This window comes from Mesoplodon bidens (assembly GCF_964165515.1).
Source record: "Mesoplodon bidens genome assembly, chromosome: 4".
In the NCBI taxonomy this organism is placed as follows: Eukaryota; Metazoa; Chordata; class Mammalia; order Artiodactyla; family Ziphiidae; genus Mesoplodon; species Mesoplodon bidens.
This window is the reverse complement of record NC_138160.1, coordinates 99,742,888-99,769,777: the sequence shown is the minus strand read 5'-3', so window position 1 is coordinate 99,769,777 and position 26,890 is coordinate 99,742,888. Positions and strand designations below refer to the sequence as shown.

At 37.5% G+C, this 26,890-nt stretch overlaps 1 protein-coding gene and 1 pseudogene across 6 annotated transcripts in view; one reads left to right on the top strand and one right to left on the bottom strand.

Annotated features, from left to right (window-relative positions):
• The window catches only part of HSD17B4 (hydroxysteroid 17-beta dehydrogenase 4), a 153,195-nt gene that overhangs the window by 125,835 nt on the left and 470 nt on the right, over positions 1-26,890 (bottom strand). For 4 of the 5 annotated variants that reach the window (XR_014015536.1, XM_081231332.1, XM_081231331.1 and 1 more), the window contains exons 2-8: positions 22,844-22,897; positions 12,135-12,242; positions 10,140-10,199; positions 8,414-8,435; positions 8,264-8,310; positions 6,713-6,797; positions 5,201-5,388 (exon numbers count right to left, since the gene is read on the bottom strand). Coding sequence is in view for 4 of the 5 variants with exons in the window: in XM_081231332.1 (XP_081087458.1) it covers positions 5,201-5,388; positions 6,713-6,797; positions 8,264-8,310; positions 8,414-8,435; positions 10,140-10,199; positions 12,135-12,242; positions 22,844-22,897 (564 nt within the window). In the remaining variant the exon portion in view is untranslated. Of the gene's footprint in view, positions 1-5,200; positions 5,389-6,712; positions 6,798-8,263; positions 8,311-8,413; positions 8,436-10,139; positions 10,200-12,134; positions 12,243-22,843; positions 22,898-24,631; positions 24,728-26,890 lie in introns of those variants that run through there. The other variant, XM_081231333.1, reaches the window with a different exon arrangement.
• On the top strand, positions 21,248-21,945 carry LOC308616750 (transcription and mRNA export factor ENY2-like; annotated as a pseudogene). The gene has a single exon. The product of its transcript is annotated as a transcription and mRNA export factor ENY2-like (transcript).

The window sequence follows — 26,890 nt, the reverse complement described above, 5'->3', positions numbered from 1 at the left end:
CGTGATACACCATATTAACAAATTGAAGGAGAAAAACCATACGATCATCTCAATAGATGCAGAGAAAGCTTTCGACAAAATTCAACACCCATTTATGATAAAAACCCTGCAGAAAGTAGGCATAGAGGGAAGTTTCCTCAACATAATAAAGGCCATATAAGACAAACCCACAGCCAGCATCGTCCTCAATGGTGAAAAACTGAAACCATTTCCACTAAGATCAGGAACAAGACAAGGTTGCCCACTCTCACCACTCTTATTCAACCTAGTTTTGGAAGTTTTAGCCACAGCAATCAGAGAAGAAAAGGAAATAAAAGGAATCCAAATTGGAAAAGAAGAAGTAAAGCTGTCACTGTTTGCAGATGACATGATACTATACATAGAGAATCCTAAAGATGCTACCAGAAAACTACTAGAGTTAATCAATGAATTTGGTAAAGTTGCAGGATACAAAATTAATGCACAGAAATCTCTGGCATTCCTATATACTAATGATGAAAAATCTGAAAGTGTAGTCAAGGAAACACTCCCATTTCCCATTGCAACAAAAAGAATAAAATATCTAAGAATAAACCTACCTAAGGAGACAAAAGACCTGTATGCAGAAAATTATAAGACACTGATGAAAGAAATTAAAGATGATACAAATAGATGGAGAGATGTACCATGTTCTTGGATTGGAAGAATCAACATTGTGAAAATGACTCTACTACCCAAAGCAATCTACAGATTCAATGCAATCCCTATCAAACTACCACTGGCATTTTTCACAGAACTAGAACAAAAAATTTCACAATTTGTATGGAAACACAAAAGACCCCGAATACCCAAAGCAATCTTGAGAACGAAAAATGGAGCTGGAAGAATCAGGCTCCCTGACTTCAGACTATACTACAAAGCTACAGTAATCAAGACAGTATGGTACTGGCACAAAAACAGAAAGATAGATCAATGGAACAGGATAGAAAGCCCAGAGTTAAACCCACGGACATATGGTCACCTTATCTTTGATAAAGGAGGCAGGAATGTACAGTGGAGAAAGGACAGTCTCTTCAATAAGTGGTGCTGGGAAAACTGGATAGGGACATGTAAAAGTATGAGATTAGATCACTCCCTAACACCATACACAAAAATAAGCTCAAAATGGATTAAAGACCTAAATGTAAGGCCAGACACTATCAAACTCTTAGAGGAAAACATAGGCAGAACACTCTATGACATAAGTCACAGCAAGATCCTTTTGGACCCACCTCCTAGAGAAATGGAAATAAAGACAAAAATAAACACATGGGACCTAATGAAACTTAAAACCTTTTGCACAGCAAAGGAAACCATAAACAAGACCAAAAGACAACCCTCAGAATGGGAGAAAATATTTGCAAATGAAGCAACTGACAAAGGATTAATCTCCAAAATTTATAAGCAGCTCATGCAGCTCAATAACAAAAAAACAAACAACCCAATCCAAAAATGGGCAGAAGACCTAAATAGACATTTCTCCACAGAAGATATACAGACTGCCAACAAACACATGAAAGGATGCTCAACATCTTTACTCATTAGAGAAATGCAAATCAAAACTACAATGAGATATCATCTCACACCAGTCAGAATGGCCATCATCAAAAAATCTAGAAACCGTAAATGCTGGAGAGGGTGTGGAAAAAAGGGAACACTCTTGCACTGCTGGTGGCAATGTGAATTGGTACAGCCGCTATGGAGAACGGTATGGAGGTTCCTTAAAAAACTACAAATAGAACTACCATATGACCCAGCAATCCCACTACTGGGCATATACCCTGAGAAAACCATAATTCAAAAAGAGACATGTACCAAAATGTTCATAGCAGCCCTATTTACAATAGCCCGGAGATGGAAACAACCTAAGTGTCCATCATCGGATGAATGGATAAAGAAGATGTGGCACATATATACAATGGAATATTACTCAGCCATAAAAAGAAACGAAATTGAGCTATTTGTAATGAGGTGGATAGACCTAGAGTCTGTCATACAGAGTGAAGTAAGTCAGAAAGAGAAAGACAAATACTGTATGCTAACACATATATATGGAATTTAAGAAAAAAAAATGTCATGAAGAACATAGGGGTAAGACAGGAATAAAGACACAGACCTACTAGAGAATGGACTTGAGGATATGGGGAGGCGGAAGGGTAAGCTGTGACAAAGTGAAAGAGCGGCATGGACATATATACACTACCAAACGTAAGGTAGATAGCTAGTGGGAAGCAGCCGCATAGCACAGGGAGATCAGCTCGGTGCTTTGTGACCGCCTGGAGGGGTGGGATAGGGAGGGTGGGAGGGAGACGCAAAAGGGAGGGGATATGGAAACATATGTATATGTATAACTGATTAAATTTGTTATAAAGCAAAAAATAAAAAAAAAAACTGTGATTAACATGCTAAGGACTCTAATGGAGAAAAGTGGACAACTTACAAGAACAGATGACTACTGTAAGCAGACAGAAGTAAATGCTAAAAAAATCAAAAGGAAATGCTCAAAAACAAAAACAGGGCTTCCCTGGTGGCGCGGTGGTTGGGAGTCCGCCTGCCGATGCAGGGGACACGGGTTCGTGCCCCAGTCTGGGAAGATCCCACATGCCACGGAGTGGCTAGGCCCGTGAGCCATGGCCGCTGGGCCTGCGCATCCGGAGCCTGTGCTCCACAGCGGGAGAGGCCGTGACAGTGAGAGGCCCATGTACCGCAAAAAAAAACCAAAAAAAAAGCCAATATAACATTTTGAAAAGAAAAAAAATCAGTAAGCTTGATTTGAATATATGTCAATAGAAACTTCCCAAACTGAAATGAAATGCAAAGAGAAAAAAGGACAAAAAAATAAAAGAGAATAGAATATCCAAGAACTGTGGTATAATTACAAAAGATATATTGGGACTTCCCTGGTGGCACAGTGGTTAAGACTCCACGCTCCCAATGCAAGGGGCCTGGGTTCAATCCCTGGTCAGGGAATTAGATCTCGCAACTAAGACTCTGCATGCCACAACTAAGGAGTCCACGTGCTGCAACTAAGGAGCTTGCAAGCCACAACTAAGGAGCCCGCAAGCTGCAACTAAAGGAGCCCACCTGCTGCAACTAAGACCCGGCCCAACCAAATAAATTAATCGATTAATTAATTAAAATAAAAAGATAGAACAGGCACATAATGGTAATACCAGAAGTAGAAGAAAAAAAGAAAACAACAGAAGAAATATTTTAAGTAGTGATGGCTGAGAATTTTCCAAAGTTAATGACAGATACCAACCACAGATCCAGGAAGCTCAGAAGACATCAAGTAGAATATTGCCAAAAATCTACACCTATTATTATGCAAACTATATTCAAACTGCAGAAAAAAACAAGGAGAAAATCTTGGAGGAACACAGAGGGAAAAAATACCTTATGCATAAAGAAACAAGGAAAGAATTATGTCAGACTCTCCTTCAGGAACCATGTAAGCAAAAGAATAGTGGAGTGAAAGATGTCAGGTGCTGAAAGAAAAATATTACCAACCCAGAATTCTGTACCCAGTGAAATTATCCTTCAGAAGTGAAAGAGACTACAGAGAATAAAAAACAAGCTAAAGACTGGGAAAAAATATTTGCAAAACACATATCTGATAAAGAACTTGTTTCCAAAATATTCATGGAACCCTTAAAACTCAACAACAAGAAAACAAAGAACCCCCCTCCCCCCAAAAAAGAAAAAGAACCCAACTTAAAAATGAGCAAAAAATAAGAACAGAAACATCAAGGAAGATAAATAAATGGCAAATAAGCACAGGAAAAAATGCACAACATCATAAGTCATTAGGGAACTGCAAATTAAAACAATGAAATACCCTATACACCTATTAAAAGAGCTAAAATGCAAAAGACTAACAATAATAAATGCTGGCAAAGATGCGGAGCAACAAGAACTCTCACTCACTGCTAGTGGGAATGAAAAACGATACAGCCATTTTGGAAGACAGTTTGGAAATTTTTACAAAGCTAAAGATAGTCTTACCATACAATCCAGCAATTATCCTCTTTAATATTTACCCAAATGAGTTGAAAACTTACTTCCACACAAAAACCTGCACATGAATGTTTATAGCAGCTTCACTCACAATGGTCAAAAACTGGAAACAATCAAAATGTTCCATGATAAGTGAATGAAAAAACAAATTGTGGCACCTACATACCATGTAATATTATGTAGTGATAAAAAGAAATGAGCTTCAATCCTCCCAGACATTTGGGAAAAAGAGGAGAGGATGAAGAGATGGAATACAGGGGATTTTTAGAGTGAAACCATTCTGTATGATCTATAATCGTGGGTACATAACATCATGCATTTGTGAAAACACATATAATCATACAACCTAAAGAGTGAGCCCTGAAGTAAACTATTAACTATAGTTAATAATAATCAATCATGGACTTCTCTGGTGGTCCAGTGGTAAAGAATCTGCCTTCCAATGCTGGGATGCAGGTTCGATCCCTGGTCAGGGAACTACGATCCCACATGCCGAGGGTCAACTAAGCCCGGGTGCCACAACTACTGAGCTCACATGCCTCAACAAGAGAGACAGTGTGCCACAAAATATAGAGCCCATGCACCCTGGAGTCCATGCACCGCAACTAGAGAGAGAAAACCCACATGCCACAACTTGAGAAAAGCCCACACACCACAACAAAAGATCCCACATGCCTCAATGACCCGATGAAGCCAAATAAATAAATAAATAAATGAAAATTGATCAATGCTGGTTCATCAATTGTAATAAATGTAGCACACTGATGTAAAACTGTGTGGGAGGAGGAGTATATGGGCACTCTCTTTACTACCTGCTCAATTCTTCTATAAACCTAAAACTGCCCTAAAAAACATAATCTATTAATTGTTTTAAATAATTACTATTATAAAACAGTAAGAATGCTATTACCTCATTCTGTAAAGAAAAAAATGTATGTATGTCTACCTACACAAAGAGGAAGTTTATCTCAGTGTGGTAGAATTATGGGTCATATTTTGTTTGTCTGTGCTGTCCTAAATTTTCTATTATGAACATAAACTACACATAATGCTTTTTTAAATTATAAGGAAATTTTTTTAGCTACTCAAAAAATTAAATACTTTTACAAAGCTCACACCACACAGGTATGTGAGGAACAGCATTAAAAAAATCTAAACTACTTACCATCAGGCAAAATGTTCTGGGTCAACCGTGATCCAGCAGTAGGGGCGATAGTGTTACAATGAATGTTGCTTTTCTCGCCTTCAACTGCAAGACAATTTGAAAGGCCCAGAAGACCCAGCTTTGCAGCACAATAATTTGCCTGGCCAAAGTTGCCATATATTCCTGAAGCTGATGAAGTCATGATGATCCTAAAAGGAAAATCAATCTCTCAACATCATCTTTTCTGTATTTTGATAATGTTGCAACTCTAAGCATTTTTTTCTTTTTCATTACTATTATCAAAAGTTGTCAAAAGCAACTCTGTATACTGCCATTAGGTTCTTAAAAGTCATGATTCATATATCTAAATTAATATAAATAATAAAAGTAATCTCTCAAAATTCAACTGTGAGATTTTACTGTTTTACAAAGAATCCCTGGTCAGTAGCAAATGAATTCAAGTGTAAGAATGTATATTCATTATCTACTGAAAACAATAAGTATTTATAAACATAAAATAAACTGCCAATTTACAAGTTAAAATTTTAGTAAGAAATATTAGATCATGAAGTTCTAATTCTTTAGTCCTCATCACTTAGCTCCTTTCCCTTTCTGGATAATATTAAATGCCTCATATTAAAACAATACCATCTGGGCTTCCCTGGTGGCGCAGCGGTTGAGAGTCCGCCTGCTGATGCAGGAGACACGGGTTCGTGCCCCGGTCTGGGAGGATCCCACGTGCTGCGGAGCGGCTGGGCCCGTGAGCCATGGCCGCTGAGCCTGCGCGTCCAGAGCCTGTGCTCCGCAAAGGGAGAGGCCACCACAGTGAGAGGCCCGCGTACCGCAAAAAAAAAAAAAAAAAAAAAAAAAAACAATACCATCTCATAATCTGACCTAATCTCACTTACTCTACTTAGTAGAACAAGTAAATCCTATCATTTACTTTCAGAAACTGCTAGTATCAGGATATACTAGAACTCTCCAATAAGAACAGATATCTCACGCAATTTTCTTCTAGTAGATGTGTGTGAACCCTAAGTTAACAGAAATAACTTTTACGTTAGAGCGCATGGGGCCACTTACTAGGTCTGCCACGTCTGAGTCACACAGACGCAACTATAAGAGTCTTACCGTTCCTAGTTTACAAAGACTAACTCATGTCTGACCAGTGCCAGCCAGTAGAAAACATCCACTCATCTCTCCCCAGTTGGTCACTGGACCCAAAAAATGGTATTTTGGTTAGAGAATAAAGTACAGCTGAATCCTCAATGTTTGTACTGCTAAAATATCAGAGAATAGCAGGAGAATCATTAATAACGAAAAGTAGGAGGTGAAAAGAAATACTAAGTTGTCCAGCTCGTTAATCTATGACTGACACCAATGTAACAGGGAGGCATCTGCCAAAACTACATTTAAAAGGCCTGTGCATATCTGAAGGTGTATTTTTCAACGTCAAAGCAATTCTTTTCCTCTGTACATAAGAACCCACACACGGCATCTCCAGTCCCCCGTGACAGCCACATATAACTCTACCTTCCAAATTTCTGTTTCTTCATGTGATCCCACGCTGCCCGGGTCACCAGGAATGAGCCCCGCAAATGAACTCTCTGGATGATATCTAAAACAAGAAATTTTTATCATGAATATTGTCAAATTTAGACAGACCTATCTCAGAATCAACATAAACAATGACTTACTTATACAAAGATGTTCATTTCATACCTAGCATTCAAAATCAACTATTGTCACATTGTACTCTGAGTAATCATTTTTGCTTTAGTTCCAGTTACATAACCAATCAATAATTCATACCCATTTTGCCTATAATTTATGATTAGATTATCTAATATATCTAACTTTATCACAAATACAATGCCACCTAAATACGATGCCTATGCACATCTAAGTACAATGCCATCTTTAATTTTTGCCTATTTTATATAAAAATTCATTAATACAAATAACCAAGAATTTTACATATATAATTGGGACTCAACACAAACATTAGTTAAAGCATAATCAAAAAGCACTCAGTTCTTCATCAAGAAATGTTTATAAAATGTTCAGTATATCCCTAAATCCCTATTTTTAACAGGATTTGCAAATGAGTTAGAGAGAGCTGGGGGTCGGGGTATGGAGGTGTGGGAAAGAGGGGGAGGGAAAGAGGGAAAAAGAGAGACAGAGAAGCCTGCTTTCTGAAATGTCAATCTAATGAACAGACAACTTGGAGGATGACTCAGATAAACAAACAACTCTACATTTAATCTTACTCTGATGAAACCAGAAGAGGACACACTCCAGCCCCATGAGAGCTCAAAGCAAAGCACTGGCTTAAGTCCACCCTGCCAATCAATTCTATCTTTCTCAGCTCCTTTTTTTCTCCAGTTATTACAAGGGAATGGGAAACTAAAAGCCTGTCTTTGCTTACTTCTAAGTCAGAAAGTTATCTTGCTTCTTCCAAAAGAACTTCTGGCAATATTTCCCAGAAACACACTCTATAAACAATGATGTAATTCATCTCAGTTACCATGCCTGCCACCATCTCAGCCACCAATGCTTGTTTTAGTTCTGATAGCCAGTGAAAGTAAGAGCAAAAAAGAGCAAACAGGATAAAAAAATTTTATAACTGTGATTGCTCATCATCTAAACTCAATCTTTCCAACATGACATTCCTAATGGAAATTTTTCCTACTTATTAGAAGTTTCAAAATTATATCTAGGTTTTTCCCACCCAGTTCTCCGATCTCCATCATTTTTAGTGCCTCAGACTCTCTTCCATAGCCTGCTCTTGCTCTTGAAATAAGAATCATACAGCCAGACAAGCATGCAAAAGGTTGTTAGAAACAACTAATACTGCAAGAAAATGCTGACAACCTCTCAAAGAGAAAAAGGGAAACGAACGTTAAGTCACAAAAGCCTTTTCTTCCAACTGTTCATTTTCAGTTGTAAAGCTTATCATCACTGACATTAGCAGAGGCAAAAATAGGTAGAAGCAAGTTTTTCCTTAAGTGTATAAATGTATCAAATATTAGAAGGCTAAATGGATAAGTATGTTCCAGAGAACATATATTTAAAATAACTTACCCCAGTCTTCATCACTTATTCTACCAAAGGAACGGTCCCTCAAAATTCTAAAAAATTGATATTATATATGTTGAGAAAAGAAAGTCAACACTTAAAAAAAAAAGTTTGCATGTACATTGCTTTATTGGAAATTTAAAAAGAAATACTCACCCAGCATTGTTGATCACAACATCTACAATATAAAAATATTCAAGTCACAAATATAAAAGCAAGCATATTAATTTGCCTTTGCTTACAACTCACATTTCTTTCAAAAGTGTTCCCTGCCTCCCCCCTGCCCATGGAAAAGTAGATATAATAGGTAACAAATGCCAGCAGAACAAAATTTTATACCTATAGCAAAAAAAAATCTGATTCACAAAAGCACAATAAGTACCCCATTATATCAGTGCTTTCCTCTCAAGTCTACATACCTAAATGTTTCCACCTCTACCTTCTGCCAAAATTCTGTGAGCTTATTTACAGAATTAGCAGTCACACAACTCTTAGGTTCTTAGAACTCAGTGGTAATCGTAAGGCATCCCTCAATTAACTTCAAAATTCACTGGGAAAGTTAAAAGTTTAAAAGATTTTTCCTTGCCACTCAAAAGTCAAAAGCCCAGAAAGGAAACCATTAGAGTTAGAAACTGATGGCCTATTAATTGCATTCTCACTATAAAAAAAAAGGGGATTGGGCTTCCCTGGTGGCGCAGTGGTTGAGAGTCCGCCTGCCGATGCAGGGGACACGGGTTCGTGCCCCTATCCCGGAAGATCCCACATGCCGCGGAGCGGCTGGGCCCGCGAGCCATGGCCGCGGAGCCTGTGTGTCCGGAGCCTGTGCTCCGCAACGGGAGAGGCCACAGCAGTGAGAGGCCCGCGTACAGCAAAAAAAAAAAAAAAAAAAAAAAAAAAAAAAAGGGGATTGTTTCTTAAGGTTCAACCACCATCTTGTGGCTATTTTCACCTTATGACTTCAAAACTTTGTGGTCTCTATCCCTGTGTCAGACACTATGTGAACACGTCTCTCATAAGCTCAACCAAATATAGCTAGAAACATATATACGCTAGATCAATAAAAGGGGGGGGACATATTCAAACTACAAAAATTAACGTTTTTCAAATTAAAAACATGTTGGGCTTATCTGCAGTAGTTTCCCCCTAGTAATTCAATAACCTTTTACTAACAATGTATGGGACTAAGTCAGGAAAATTAAACAATATATTTGAAATGCTTCTTAAAATGAAGATTTTTATTTTATATAATTCACCTTAATTAATTTGCAAGATACTGAATCATTTTAATCTGAATCATTACAATTATCTAAAATATTCCACTGGGTCCTCTATTGCCAAAATACTGATTTATTTTTTATTTTCTAAATATATTTGGGGTATGATTAAATTATTATAAAAAGGAAACTTAGAGAATACTTACAAGTTTTTTTAAAGGTTCTTAAAGTACAAAAAAATATAAAACAAACTCAACACATACATGTATAAAAACTGTCACCTCAAGCCCTTTGTGGAATAAGACTAGGGTATGTAAAAAAAAAATTTGGGGCTTCCCTGGTGGCGCAGTGGTTGAGAGTCTGCCTGCTGATGCAGGGGACATGGGTTCGTGCCCCGGTCTGGGAAGATCCCACATGCCGCGGAGCGGCTGGGCCCGTGAGCCATGGCCGCTGAGCCTGCGCGTCCAGAGCCTGTGCTCCGCAACGGGAGAGGCCACAACAGTGAGAGGCCCGTGTAATGCAAAAAAAAAAAAAAATTTAAATTTAAAACAAATCTAAAAATTTGATTACCAAAAAAGAGTTTTTAATAAACAAAAGGGAAATAAAAAATATTTCATTAGAAAGGTAGGAGCTGCTCTGTTAGTACCATAAATGCAAAGAAACATTACCTATTCTTCCAAAAGCATCCAGTGCTGTCTTCACAACCTTCTCTCCTGCTTCCACTGAATCTGAGGGAAAGGGAAATTAGGACAAAACTTCAGTAGTATCCCTTACAAATGACTTCTAAATTCTGTGGCTCAGAGCACATGACAGATACTATTCATTCAACAGAACCTGTTTCCAAGGAAAATACATTCATATTGCAGGCATGTAACAAACTAAAATATGATACATGTGACAAAAGAAATTTAGTCCCTAAGACAATCCTTTAACCTACAAAAAAGAAAAAGAGAGGGGGTAAATGAGAAGTATTTGACAAATAATATACAAGATACCACGGTCCAATAGAACTTTCTGTGAAGATGGAAATGTTCAATTTCTGCACTAATACGGTAACCACGAACCACATGTGGCTACTGAAGTGTGGCCTGAAATGTGGCTAGTACGACAAATGGAATATTCTATTTTATTTCATTTCTATTGAATTTTAAATAGCCACATAAGCACTTCCCCTTAAGGATGCAAATGAGACTTTGAGAGGGAGGGAAGGAGGAGCGTGTTTAATTTGAAAAAGCATGTTCAATTCTGTATCACTACATTTGGAAAACAAACCTACTGTTTTTGTAATACTAACTACAAAAAGTAAAGCTCAATGAAATATTATGGATTTGTTATTTTCTGCTAATCAGCCCAGGAGAAGGGCTCATATCCCCAGAGCTGTGTGTCAAATGGTCAGCTGTCAACTCAACATCACCATTGCCTCTTTCTACTTCCTCTGCAATCACTAGGGGAGCCAGGTCCCTTCCCTGGGATCCATAAAGTCCTGAGCTAGATCTGCCAAAAAGAGATACTCGCTTAAAGGGAGGAAACATAGGAGGAGACTGTAAATGCAGGCAATCTTGTGAGCAGGCTGCAGATGTGAGACTGACAGCACATCTAGGTGAGCTCTTGAAAACCACCTGCCACAGGCTGAGATGGTCATCAACAGTTTCCCTGACATGCACCTGCCCAGACCTTCCAATGGTAAGTCTCTAATTCATTGTATAAAACCCTTCACACTTGGAAAACCGAGAGGGGCTTCTGTTTTCTTGACTGAATCCTGATTGATACAGGTTGAATATCAAAACTGAGGGGCAGGGAAGAGAATCCGAAATCTTTATCTTTACAAAATAGGTTTTAAAACCCCAGAAATTTTTTTTAAGTTGAAAACATTTTTCTAGACTCTCAATGTGGAAATAAGATACTAAAATATCTGTCTCATTATTCCCTTGAACCCTCAAAACAAATCATATCCTATTTCTTTTCCTCTAAAATTTCAGAATAAAGTCACAGGCAATCTAATTTTCTCCCTGGCCCATAAAAACAATCTAATTTTCAGAAAAGTCAGTAAGCACTAGCTTTTTAAAGTAAATCTACTCGAGAAGATTCCTTACAAATACTATTAGAATCAATACATCAAACATAAAGGTTGTATTTGCTGTCGTTATTTTTTCTTTATTTTTAATGCCTAACTTTGACTCCTACATTTTCATAAAGATAAGAAAGTTACGTACAGCAATGATTACCTGTGCAGAATGGAATATGAAGGCTGGGTACAGAAGGGGGGCACTTCACTTCTTACGCTATATTACTTTAAGAAATTTTTTTTAAAAGCAATTTTAAAAAGAAGAACTCTGAAGAAATACATAAGACCTTTTAGCTAAGACAGGTCTTTTAAGAAAAGAGCATATTCATATTCACATCTACAGTAATGTACTGATTATATCATGTGCTCATTATTAAAAATATTAAATAAACAACTGAATAAAAGTTAGACTCATAAAATAATCTACATTAAAAGTTTAAAAAAATACGTCACTAAACATCTTTGGCAGACTTAGATAAAATCTAATTTCATAATTATACTGGAACGCCAAGATATTTGCTCAATAATTATTAACATGAGAAACAGCATTAGTTGAGGAAATATAAAAGAAGCAGTATAGTTCTCTCAAATACTGTACCATAGTTGGCCACTGCTTTTCCGCCTTTCCTTCTTATTTCTTCAACAACCTTATCAGCAGCTAAGGAGCCTTTACCAACTCCCATGGAGTCCCCTCCTAGATCATTCACTGCAACACAAAAATAAACAATTAAGAATTCAGTTCTAGACCTTAAAAATATGAGTTGGAAATGAAATTATATTATTAGTGTATTTCTTCAGTCTTCTAATTCCCTATTACCATATTCCCATCTTACTGAACACACCATGAGATACGTACTTTCAAAACATGCCTCTTTGTTTTTAAATACAGATATGAAGCAGCAAAAATATTTAAACACAGGTTCATGTCATGAAATTTTTAACTGTGCAATGCTTCTCCTTTTTTGGAAAGAAAAAGACCATGATTCAAACCACTTTTAGCAAAAAGAAAGAAAAGAAAAAAACCTAAAGATCACTTTTAAGATTAAATACGCAGGAAAACAGTATGGACATTCTTCAAAAAATTAAAAATAGAACTGCCACACGATCCAGCAATCCCACTTCCAGGTATTTATTCAAAAGAATTGAAATCAGGAACCAAAGAGATAACAGCACTCCAAATGTTCAATGCAGCACTATTCAAGATGTAGAAATAATCTAAATATCAACTGACAGATAAAAATGGATAAAGAAAATGTGGTACATAAATACAATGTACTATTATTCAGCCTTTAAAAAAAGAAGGAAATTTCGCAATATGTAACAACATGGATGAGCCTTGCAGATATTATGGTAACCCAGTCACAGAAGGCCAAATGCTGCATGATTCCACTTACATCAAAGTACCTAAAATAGTCAAACTCATAGAATCAGAGAGTAGAATGGTGGTTGCAGAGATTAGGGGGAGGAGAAAATGGGGAGTTGCTAATCAGTGGGCATAAAGTTTCAATAATGCAAGATGAATAAGTTCTAGAGATCTTATCTGCCATACAACATAGTGCCTGTAGTTCATAATACTGTATTGTACACTTAAAAATTTGTTAAATGTTCATATTAAATGTTCTTACCATAATTTAAAAAAAAAAGAAACAAGAAAGGTTAAATACACAATGTGAAATATCTGCTCCATGTCAAGAAAGACTTTGTTTACAGGAATGGTGATAAAGAACAAGCACAGTATTAAACTCTTGGAGAAGCACACATGAATTTTTATAAAACACAGTGTGTCATAGTCTACCAAAAAAATAAAAACAATTTATTGAAAGAGGTCAAAAATGACATACACAACTAATATGTGTTCAGTCACTAATTTATACCATATATGTAGTTTATATGTTTAACAACTGACCACACTTACCACATAACATCTCCCTATATCCAATTATATGGATACAAACATTAATTGCACATTTACTATTTGAAAGGAAATCTATAGAAATCTACAGATGTATAAGAATGGTGCCTATCCTCAGAGTTTATAATCTACTGAAAGTTAAGTATGTGGTAACTACACTAACGCACTAATTGCATCATAAAGTTTATAAAAGCCAACATAACTAAATAATATGATAACAAAGGTAATTTATACAATAATTTAATTATTTACAAAATAACATGCAAAAACAAATGAAAAGATATATAGATCAATGCCAAATAACTTGGAAAAAACAGAATTTAAAACAAATACCTGGGACAAAGAATTAATTTGCATTGCAAAGTGATCATTTTTGTAGGGTTATTGCACATACTGTGTGGAATGTAACAATTTAAAAATTACTAATTAATAAATGGCATAGAGGTATATACTAAAATTTAAAGTCTCTTAATATTACCAAATTGATAATTACCATAACTGGGGAAAAAAGAAAGCCCACAAGATTTTTTTTTCTTTTCAAGAATGGTTCTCTTTTGGGGGGGCTGGGGTGAGGGCTGCAAGTGGGGTTGGGTGGTAAAGGGAGATACAGGGATGATACCAAGCAAAGCTAGCCTAATGTGCTTTTACGCTTAAAGGAAATGAGTTTTTCAAAATGTGGACTGGGATATATTTTTTCTAACAATATAGTCTTTTTTTTTTTTTTTTTTTTTTTTTTGCAGTACGCGGGCCTCTCACTGTTGTGGCCTCTCCCGTTGCGGAGCACAGGCTCTGGACGCACAGGCTCAGAGGCCATGGCTCATGGGCTCAGCCGCTCTGCGGCATGTGGGATCTTCCCAGATCGGGGCACAAACCTGTGTTCCCAGCATCGGCAGGCAGACTCTCAACCAATACGCCACCAGGGAAGCCCTCTAACAATATAGCCTTAACAGTCTTACTGTAAATAAAAAATGCCGCAAAGACACAAAATAATGGGGAAAAGGCTTACGTTATCCCTCAGAGATTTAAAAAAAAAAAGTGTTAAGATTCTCAAGACTAAATTCCTATTAATTATTCATTTCTGTACAATTACTAAAATGACAGGAAACAGTTTTTAAAAATCAAGATTTTAAAACATGCTGCTAAGTCTTTTAAGACCCTTTTTAACTAAGCAAGGGAAAGTTCAAGAGCAAACTGGCAAAGGCCATTCTTAAGAAAGACTTGTTCAATTGTGAAATGAAACACTACCCCCAAGTGGAAACTGTTCAAAGTGCAGCCAAGTGCAATCAAAGGTAAGAACTGAAGACTGGATAAATAATTATTGAGATCAATGATGTACAATGAAACAGTTTCAGAATAGATTTATTCAAGACAAGTCTCTACCTTAGAGAGTACAAACTTAACACTGACCCCACTCAGTTATCCCACTATCACCAGAGCTAAATCACAGGGATTACAGGCTTAACTAGAAAAGCACTGGTTACACACTGAAGGGCTTGGACAGCAACAATGTTAACAGACTGTATACAAAGAGAAATGTATCCACACTATGTGACACTGTTCCGCTTAAATATATGACTAAAATTCTAATCACGGTAATATTTTAAAATACCATTACCGCCTTATACTGGTATGTATATACTTTGCATTTTCAAAGACCCATCTATGTACATTGCTGCATTTGATCTCCATACAGCTTTTTAGGAGTTTGGCAGGAACAGTTGTTCCTATTTTCACAGAAGAGGAAAGTTTAGGAAAGGTTATGTAACTTGTTCCAGGCTCCAAAACTTGTCCAGGCTCCAAGGCTGCATGAAATGGCAAAATTCAGACTAGAACCTGGACCTACCACAATACCACTCTGCTCCTCTAATGCTGTAAACAAGCTTCTTTTATCCTAATTATTTCCACTAAAAATAAAAAAATCACATGTGCTTGGGGAGAATATAGAAGGAACAGTAAATCAGCCACCCCAGTCAAACAAATAGCTTTAAAATAGGGAGTAAAAATGGTTAAGATTATGATAGTTAAGGACAGAGTCTTCTCAGCTAAAACCATCAAAATATCCCCAAAAGTGATATATTTGTAAATCCTCCATATAAAATCCAGTTTATAGCTCTGAAGAGTTTCGGTTTTTTTTAAGATGTAAAATCTTTTTTCTATTTCTGGCATTTTAAATAAATCAATGACTTGGATAGTCTATTAAAGAATACATAAGGTTTTTTACTAAAAATCCTCCCCAAGATTTTACTAAATACCTGCAATATGCTAACCACTAGAGCAGGGATATAAGAACCCAGAGAATTCTAAAACACACTTGGAGCCTGTAAAAGTACTCTATTAATAGGTAAATGGATACCTAAATACAAAGTACCAAGTTATCAGCTATCGAAGCCTGAAAACAGAACCATGTTTGTGACAATGCCTGTTTCCCCATATCCTCCCAACACTGGACATCATTCTTTTCAGTATAACAATTAAATGATTACAAGTTGTAGTTCATTATTTTAATTTACATTTCTTTGAGCACTAGTAAGGTAACATTATTTTCATGGGCTTATTGGTCATTTATACTTCTTATTGTTTTGCCTGCTTAAATCACATTTCATTTGGGGTGCTTTTCTTTCTTACAGATGTGTACGTGTCCCTTACTTATAAAAGATTTTAATTCTTTATCATATGTGTTGCAAATCATAAGTTCCTTTATTGAAATGTTGAAAGAGAAACAGAGGTAACATTGGAGCATTAATATTATTTGATGAGCATTACATACATTGTTTTTCAGTGTTTTGTTACATAAACCAGATTGAGAAATCTGGATTTGTCTTTAGTAATCCTATTTGTGTACAGGACTTTGCTCTCAGAAGTTGGTTTTCTTGTTCTTTCTTGCTATCCTTCAGCCCTGACTATTGGCTCCAAAGACTAGAGCAAGAAACATGCTTTGGGTCTCCTGATATCAGGGCTGCTAAACCAGCTGAGGGAATATATGTCACTTTTAGTTTGACAGAAAAAAAAAATGCAAATCAAACTGATTATCATCTTCCTCAAACTGTCCCACCTTCTCAACATCACTTTGCTGGGTGAGTTTTTTCCCAGGTACTCTTTCCTTTCTCCCATTTCTGAACAGCACGTCACTAGCCTTCAAGGCTTGACATCAACTTCATTATGATTCTTCAAATGTTCACTCTGTTCCCACTCTGTATCCAGCACTGTGCTAGGTGCTTTGAGCTCGCAAGGTAGATAGTTTGTACACTGAGGAGTTTCCAGTTCTTTCGAGGAATCGTTTACTGCCATTTCTTTCCTATTCTATAATTTCATGCCCAGATTACTACAGTTGCCTTCCCGGTGGTCTTCTGCCTCCAATCTTAATCGTTCCAGGCAATCAGCAGACTGTTGCTGGGTAATGGCCCAAAGGCAGCCTTTATACTACGTCATCCCCTTGCTCAAAATCTGCAGTGGAACCCTATTATTCACTGCCTAACTTTCAAGATCCCTTAAAGTCTGCCCTCACTTTACTATAAGTAGTTCGTCCTTTTTGCTGTAGCTCAGTGCGGGAAATTGCTTATTTGGCAGTTTCTAACTTGCCACTTAATTATCAAGAGTAATAATGTTATTATGCTTTGTATTTGAAGAGTGCTTTATAACTGTGCTTACACATATTCGTGTTCATATGTTTATTCAATCCAAGGGTTTGACACCAGCTGAGTCATATCCACTACCAATGACATATCTATAAATGACTCATTTCCAAAGTAAAATGGTGCTTCCAAATCTACAAAATCAAAATAACTTTTATATGTATTGATTCTGTGAGTGACATCCTTTACAATGAGTAATCTGAGAAGCATATAAAAAGATGACACGGACAATATTATACTACAAGTGTACTTATTTTTTGGAGAGGTTATTTACTTTTTTTTTTTTAATGCTTTCAAGAAATTCAAACCCTGCAGATTCAAAAAGTCTTTTTAATCCTTGTCTTACCCCAGAGGTAACTGCTATTAACCATCTCTTGGATGTTCTTCCAGACATTTCTGTTTTCTATGCTTGATGCCTTTCCTCCTATTTTGATAAAGTTTCCAATAGCAAACAATAGCATTAAGAATCATTTCATTGATTTTAGAGCTGTGGGCCCAATGGGGATTTCTTCCTGTATTCTGTTCATGTCCTGACTGCTACCAAAAAGTATTTAAGGTGTCTTAAATGTGCAAGGGCTATTAAAAAATGGAAAAATTAAGAAAACGTTACATCAGAGAAAGAGAAGCCTACTCAAAGCATATGCTAATGGTAGTTACTCTATTTGGGGACAGTGTCAGGTTTACCCTTAAGCTTCTTGACAGCCAAAGAAAAGGCAGAAAACACAGAGCTGCCATACTATTTTCACTGTTTGGTAGAAAGACACAATCACCCTAGTTCATCAGATGCTTTTCCAGAATGGCCATAAATGTATCTAAATATTTGAAGGCCTCCAAAATGTTGTGATAGTTTAGAAAGCAACGTCTTAAATTAGGTCCCTTTAATTTAAGGGACTTAATCTGTCTCAACAACAAGAAGGCATCAAAGGTCTCCTTAAAGGGAGAAGAAACTGAAAATGAGAGACTGAGTCCCCTCCAGAGTTCAGTCCTGGGACCCCATCTCCTGTTTATCTGCACTCACCACCCGGGTAATCTAATCCAGTCTCCCGGCTTTGAATACCACCTAGAAACTGAAAATAGATCTATATAGCTTCAACCTGTCCCCCCAACTACAGAGGCCTATATCCCACTGCCTACCTACTATATTCCCATCTGAAAGTCTACTGGCAATGTCCCCTCTCTGCGAATCCGGCCCTCCTCCAGTCTTTCCTATCTCGGTAAACCACCACTTTATCCTTCTCTTTCCCTTTCAACCCACATCAGCAAATAAGCAAACCCTGCCATACCTACCTTCAAAATATTTCCAGAATTTAACTTCTTTGCACCACCTCTATCCCTACCACCTGTCTGAATCACCCCCATCTCTTATGTAGATTATTGAGATAACTTGACAGATCTCTGTTTCCACTTCTTTTTTTTAATGAAAAATTACAAGTGTGGACAAGAAGAGTTAATAGAATAAACCCCAATATGCCCAACATACTTCTCCACTTCCACTCTTGCTCCCCAGAACCTATTCCTCACACAGCACTCAGAATGAGCCATTTAAACCTTAAATGAGGTCATGTTGCTCCTCCACACTCTCCAATGGCTTCCCATCTCCATCAGGGTAAAAGCCAGTCCTCACTCTGAACTAAATGGTCCTACATGACCTGACCTCCTGTGATCTCTCATCTCTCACTTTATTCCCCTAGATGACTTCAGTCCAGCCTGGGATGCCCCCTAAGCTCACTTTGACATAATCTTGAGCACAGTGCCCAGCACACGGTAGGCAGTCACTATTATTGGCTTTTTACCGCCTTTACAAAAGGTTTTAATTCTTGATGTCATTTAATCCCCATCACAATCCTGGAAGTTATTATTAGGTAAGGTGGTTACTAATATTCAGAGAGGTCATGTAATTAGACAGCAGAAACAGGACTTATAGCCTGACCTAACTTCAAAGACAATTCACTTTCCCCACTGCAGTTCACCTTCTGGCTGTCAGGATCACCCAGCAGTTAAAAACACAGGCTCTGGCATCAGACCACAGGAACTTGTAACTCATCTTTACCAGTTATTATGCAACTGCAGTACAGAGAAGAAATCATGTTGATCTTACTTCAACAGATTGCAGTTTCAGTTACCCAAAAGTGCTACTCCTCCAGTTCAAGAATAGAAAGCATTCTGCCTTTCTTACTGTCCAAAAAGAGGTTCTCCTTGCTGGAACACTTCGATCTTCTTTGTGTTCATGCCCTCAAGACAAAACTTAATATTCAGAGAACTCGATACAGCTCACCTACTGAGGAAACCTCAAACCTATTCCATTCCCAACATTTCCTTCAGATATGTGCGAACATTTTTTGAAAGATGTAATGTGTACGAAACCAAATGTCCCTTGCTGTAATTATCAGCCAAAGGCTTAGCAGTTCTTATACCCAGATTTAAATCTCTCATAATGCTTTATATTATGGAATATAAAACATAGCAATCATATTTACATGAAGAGAATATCTTAAGTGATACCCTTAACTTTGCGCTTGGCCAGGTGATTTCCTTTGGCCAATGAAAGGTGAGTAGAAGTGACGTGCCACTACTAAACAGAAGCTTTATGAGACACCAAGGGGATCCATTTTTATTTGCCCTCTGCCGGAAGAACAGCCATGATGAAAGTTGCTCCTTCAGCTGGGATCCTGAAATTAGTAAGACAGATAAGGCAGAGACACAGCTGACCAGAAGCTGAAAGGTCAGGTAGGTATGAAATTACCCTTTTTTTAAAAAATAAATTTATTTTATTTATTTATTTTTATTTTTGGCTGTGTTGGGTCTTCCTTCCTGTGCATGGGCTTTCTCTAGTTGCGGCAAGCGGGGGCTACTCTTCGTTGCGGTGCATGGGCTTCTCGTTGCAGTGGCTTCTCTTGTTGCGGAGCACGGGCTCTAGGCACGCGGGCTTCAGTAGTTGCGGCACATGGGCTCAGTAGTTGTGGCTCATGGGCTCTAGAGCATAGGCTCAGTAGTTGTGGTGCACAGGCTCAGTTGCTCCGCGACATGTGGGATCTTCCCAGAACAGGCCTCGAACCTGTGACCCCTGCATTGGCAGGTGGATTCTTAACCTCTGCACCACCAGGGAAATCCTGAAATTATCCTTTATTATTATAAACCATTGAGATTTGTCTGTTAACTCAGCATAACCTAGCAAAAATTGACTTATATGAGAAACAAGGTACTCCATTTCTTAAGGTCTTACTTTTACTGGCCTCTGAGCTAGTCATAGGATTAACTGATTAGTACTTTTGCCACAAACAAGATACTCTGATGTCATAAGTCCTAGGTTTGCTTACTCCTCTTTACTATTTTTTGCTTACTCAGGTAAAAATATGCTGAGCAGAACAAAATTAACACAGGAGAAATGTTAGTGCACATGATAAAACCTGGACTCAGGGCATCTGTGTTTTAAAAAAGTTAAAGCAGAGGGAAGTGGTGGTTAGGGAAGAACAAAACCCATTGGTAGCCTAGAAAGTTCACAGCTAGGTCACAGGCTAAAAAGTGGTAGAAAATATCAGTGAAAAGTTCTACATTTTCACATAAACTAAACTAAAATAAATCTGGCTCTCCAGCCAAGTTTGGCAAATATTTTTCCCAAAAAACTAATTTTCTGCCTTTTTGGACTTTCACAGGCACTTGCTGCAATACCATCCCTGAGGCAATGACAAAATAAACAGATACATTGTCCCTGTTTACCTTTTTCTTAGAACTGAAAAACTCCAATCTGAGTTCAACAAATTCAAAGGTAATAAATAAATACAGGAAAACTGATCCACATAAACACATATTGCTGCAAAAGGTTTTACAAAACAAGTTTATAAACTAAGATTATAACTTAGTCACAACAAAAACAGCAGAACTTTATTCAACCAATCTCAAAGACACACCAACCACTCCCCAGCCCACCCCACCCCCCAAAAAGGGCTACATCAAACAATAAAGGAACGAATGAACAAAGTCCCTTCTTTACAAAAGGCAATATTCTAGGTCCCTCGGGAGATACAAAAGATAAAATGAGATACTTGCACTTACGGAACTGAGTGGAAAAGATGTAAATAAATAAAAAGTTGTAAGTATTAATAAATAAATAGCAATTTTTTTTTTAAAGAAAAAAAAAAGTTACAACATGTGCCTTTAGGCCCTGACATGAAATATTTTGGGGAAAATCCGGAAAAAAAGGCCTGAACTATACACCCCCTGACCAAATACCACAATATCAAAATTTGTCTCTGCCCCAAGAAGTAGACTGGATTAACAGACAGTGGCTATGATCTTAAACAAGGAACATCCAAAGTCTCTGTGTCCCTTCCATAAAGATATATGCTAGGTCCGGGCAGCCAAAGAGTGTGGTTAGCAAGATGAACAAAGATGCACAGATGAGAGCAGCAATTAACCAAAAGTTGATAGAAACTGGAGAAAGAGAATGCCTCAAAGAGTTGCTGAGAGCTAAATTAACTGAATGTGGCTAGAAGGATCAGTTGAAGGCACACTGTAAAGGTAATTAAAGAAAAAGGACTAGAACACGTTACTGTTGATGACTTGGTGGCTGAAATCACACCAAAAGGCAGAGCCCTGGTACCTGACGGTGTAAAGAAAGAGCTCCTACAAGGAATAAGAACATTCCTTGCTCAGCATGCCAGCTTTTAAGACTGAATTAGATTGTGTTGTTTTGTGGTTTTATTTCTGAAAGTAAAATTTACCATAAATTAGGAATTGATTTCCCAAAATAAAATCCTTTTTTGTATGATGGTATACAGTTTTCAGTAATGATGTATATAATTGTATTGATTTTTTTCCCTAAATGTGTTATTTTAATAAATATCTCATGAATGAAAAAAAAAAAAGATCTATGCTGAGGAAGAAAAGTATATTCAATATCCTGTTTAGGTGTTCTTTGGTTAGAAAACCTGGCTGCTTGTTCAGTCTTTTATTACACATCTCTGTAAACAAATTGGGAGAAGTTTGTCTCTCTGTATTCCCTGATAAGATGTAGGAAAACTGGGATTGGGAGGTCAATGTGGGCCAACAATTTTAGCCCAGGAAAGATATTAATAAATACTGGGCCATACATCTGCCCTACGTACCTACCCGGCACTCATTTAGATATTCCCCACAAAGACTTGGCTGTACACAAATCCACTCCTATGTCCATACCAACTGCCAAGTACATCAGGCAAACCACTGAGATTACTAAAACCTCCCACTTTTGGTGTACTCCTCAATACACCATCTTCCAACTGATCCCCCCATAATAAAACTCATGCAAGTGCCCTTTTAATTAAAAAAAATTTTAACTGTTATAAAAGCTTCCATTTGAAAAATTTTTACAAAAGAGATTTAAAAAAAAATACTTTGGATTCCCCGACTCCAAACATTTAGTTACGAAAATGCACTTATTTCTTACCTTATCAATATATTTACACTTACAAGGATTCATCTTGCACCAGTCTTCTACATCGAAAAATTACAGCCCACAATATACCAAATTCAAGAATTTCCTTTTATATAATGAATGTCGGCTCATCTTTCTCAGTTCTATTAATTTGCAAGTTCTATGAAACTAGTTTACTTTAAAAAGTAAGTTACAAAGTTAGCCTCAATGGGGAAAAAAATTTTGTTGGCAGAAGAAAAAATTAGTGATGAATTTGACCTTGACAAATTATTTGATGTGAATACAAAGGCTTGTGAAGACTGTATTTTAGTTCCTAGCTACTGAATGAAAAGAAAAATATATCAACTTACCAACAACTGATGCACCTCTTTCTGCAAAAGCCAGGGCATAGGCTCGGCCCAATCCTATTGAAAAAAAAAAGAAAAAAATCAGAAGGTTGAGCAAATGTTAGCATAATTTTTCTGGTCCACTCAACTCAATCCCTATTGCAAAGTAACTGGTGAACAATTAATTACATTACAAGGGTAGAGCCTTCATTGGTACTCTCAGCCTCTACTTCACCTACTTCTACTTTCAGGGGTTGGAAAGCTTAAAACTGTATTTTCCACCTGTTCTACCTACCATTTCCTATCATTCTACCTAGCTTCTAGGATGGATGCTAGATGTGAACTGGGTTACACCATTAAACGCATTTGCATGAAATGTGGAAGGAGAAAATGAAGCAGAAGCCAGCCACCTTACTGTGACTCTTGGATGTTACTGTTGGTTAAGAAGCTGATTTCTTGAGGATTCCTAGGTATTAAGCAGATATAGTGGCAGCTTCTAGATCTAGCTCCCTAATTTCTGGATGGCAGCTTCCATTCTCTAAATCCCTGGGGCCAGGGGCTATTTTCAATGGTAGCCTCAGAGGTAGTGGCTCCACTAATGGACCAGTTTTATACTGTTCCATAAGGAATTCCAAGAGGAACTGCCTAAAACCCAACTGCCTAAATTAAGTCCTTTCCTGTTTCAAATATCTAGTGGTTTCTATATCCTGCTCTGAACCTTGACTACATAATCACCAAACACAGGAAATATTTAATTCAGACTCAAAGGTATGAGGTGTAAATTTATACATCCAAAAATGGATACATGCCCATATAAATTTTATAGGCAGAGAACATCTCAGGAAGACTATATAAGAGACTGGCAATTAGTGGTTACCTCTGGGGAACAGAATTGTGTAACTAGCAACAAGGGGTGGAAAGCTTACTTCTGTATTGTTTAAATCATTTTAACATGCACATGTTTTTTGAAATGTAATTGATAAATTTAATTGGTAGTTTAAATTTAATTTGAATTGATAAACAAGTAAACAAATATTGAGATGGCTAAATTATCAGGCTCTTCTAAAAAGAACCCAAACTATAAAGTTTTCCAAAACTAAAAGATCACCAAATAATTTCTTTTTAAATTTAATCCACTCTGAATGGATGAGAGAGAACCCACCCAATATAATAACTCAAGTCTCCTCATATTTTATCAGATCTAGGCTGAAGCACTTGCTCTAAACTTGAGATTTTCAGAGAAAACAAATACTCATAACCAGAACGCAAAAAAAAAAAAAAATGGTAACAAAGTAGAAAATCATCAGATAAAAGGAATGGGGTATGTCTCTAGTACAGATTGATCTAAGTTAATCAGAGAATTATCTCAAAACCAAGCTATACAATTCTCTGAAAAGATATGTAAGTAATCTACTTTTACCATAAAGGCCCATGCAAACTGTACACAAATCTGTATATATAAAGTTAAAAGTGACATTCTTCTCCCTGTTTCCCTGTAACACCACTCGTCCATTAACAGGTTTGTTAAGTGTCCTCCTATGTTTTTATATCTGTGCTTACATAAACATTATTTAAATACTTTATGTGTCTTAGTCTGTCTCCCCAACTAAACTAGAAGGTCCTTGTAGGTTGAGATTATGTCATTCTTTTACATTTCCCACAATGCCCAGCACATCTTTACAGTCAAAACGCACAAAAAGTTAAAGCCAAGAGCCTCTATTTTCTCTTAATCCTCTTTTAAATCCTGTCTTAACTTTCTCCCACACCTAAGTTCATTGTCAACTGTCCTCTCTTCCCCATTTCTCTTCTGACCTTAACTTCTTTAGCATTGTCAAATATCAGTTGATTCTTTTCTCACGGCGCTTGTTCAGTGCTCTCTTCAGTGGGTTAGACTTCTCTCTGCTTCAAGTTGACAGAGCCTCTGAGATTAGCTTCCTGGACTATTTCACCTTCTAGCTCTACCAATCAAAGGAAGTCAAATGACTTCGAAACCTCTCCTGACTCCAGAATCTCCAACTACTCACACACTTCTCACTACCTCCAGATCTACAGCTTGCTATTTTATAACCATCTCAAATTCACAATGGCCAGACTCTCTTCTTCCATGGCCCACCTCCACCACTCTCACAACTACATCCCCAGCAACTACTATAATCAGCTAATAAATACGAATTCCCATTATACCACCCATCATGGCAAAATTGTTTACCTTAATCCTAGACAATTCTAAACCTCTCCTTCCAGGTCTCCCATTAAACTATTCAATATTCCAAGCTAAACAACAGCACCTGAATAGTGCAAAGATATTTCTATTCATCTCTAGAACATGCATGGGTTGGAGTCAGACTAATTCCCAGACACAGGCCTGGCAGGCATTCACGAACACCCTCCTGGGATGTTTAGCAGTGTACATATTCTACAGATATGTATCCTTAAATGAGAACCCCAAGACCTCAAGGACAACAGTCTTCATGATAGGACTGGAATTAGATCTCAATCTCTCTTTCATAATGATGGCCCAGTGTAGACCTAATGACAGTCTCAACTTTACCACAAAATTATATCTGCCCCAGATCAGTATTCAAACCTAATGGCTAGTAATTGTATCATAATCCAGGCTCTTTAAAATATGAATCAGTTCATGAACAGGAGGTGCTAAATTCAGAACTGTCTAGTCACAATCCATTAATACTTCACAAAATCCATTTAGTGGGTTGTAATCTGCATTTACTTAATGAAACAGAATAGAAAAGTTCAAAGTGCACTGCATTTACTATGTACCGTGTCATGAGCTTGTTTCAAATATAGTGTGTGTGTGTATACCAGGTCCTGGTATAAAATGTATTTCATACTGTGAATCACTCACTGTCAAAAGAGGTTTAAAACATGAGTTCATTACTTAATTATTTCCATCAACAGCAAAGTGTAAACAAAATGTTTTCCCAAAAACATAATCATTTTAGAATAAATATAGCTATGGATATAAAACATTTGGCCACCAATTAAAACTAAAGATATTTTCTGAAAGGAAGCATGCGAATCCATTTTATAAATGGAGACGTGAAAATATGTATGAATTAACTGTCAGAATTCCACTGAATTAACTGTCAGAATTCCACTGTTTGTGACTTTTAATATATAATTCAAATTAATTCTGCATTAGGTCCATTCTAGGTATAAGGCACTACCAGTGGGTAATCAAAGGCCCATAAGGTCAAGATCCCTGCACTTGGAGATTACAGAGATCATGGACAGGTGGGAAATAGGGTAAAACCTCACTGCAAAGCATCCGTGTGGGTATGAGTGGTTTGTCTTAAATTTTGTCCTTTAAAAATAGGGTTATTTTGGGACTTCCCTGGTGGTGCAGTGGTTAAGAATCCGCCTGCCAATGCAGGGGACACGGGTTCGAGCCCTGGTCCGGGAAGATTCCACATGTCGTGGAGCAACTAAGCCTGCGCGCCTAAAGCCCGGCTCTGGGACAAGACAAGCCACCTCAGTGAGAGGCCCGCGCACCGCAACAAAGACCTGATGCAGCCATAAATAAATAAATAAATAGAAATAAAAATAGGGTTATTTCACATAACCAATCTCCACTTGGCTTCTGAAATACAGGAAGATCTGGCCCACTTCAGAAAGGCCTCTGCTCTCGAGTTCCTGCTGCCCCCACCCCACTCTCATTTTATTCCTCTATCGCCTGCCTGAGTCCTGCAGGCATTGGAGTTTGCAATCCGCTTGATAAACACACAAAGTCCAAAACGGAGGACTCTTATCAGATGCCTTTTTTTAAAGAAGGCCCTCTCAAGAACTTAAAATCATCCGACAGAGGGAAAGATGACTGACTTTTCAAAGGCAAGGGGCTGACATTTCTACTCCTGCGGGGGTGATTCCAGCCCCCAGACGGCTTTTCCGCCACGTTTAAAACACTTGACAGAGGCCTAGGGAGTCTATTAACAGGAAGAGTCGCAATCGATACGCACAGACGGGCGTCGGGATGAATTTTACCTAGTTTTGCAACCCGCAGCCGAGCCCGGCCTCTCTCCTCTCAAGACCTGAAGCCTTGAGAAGCTCCCA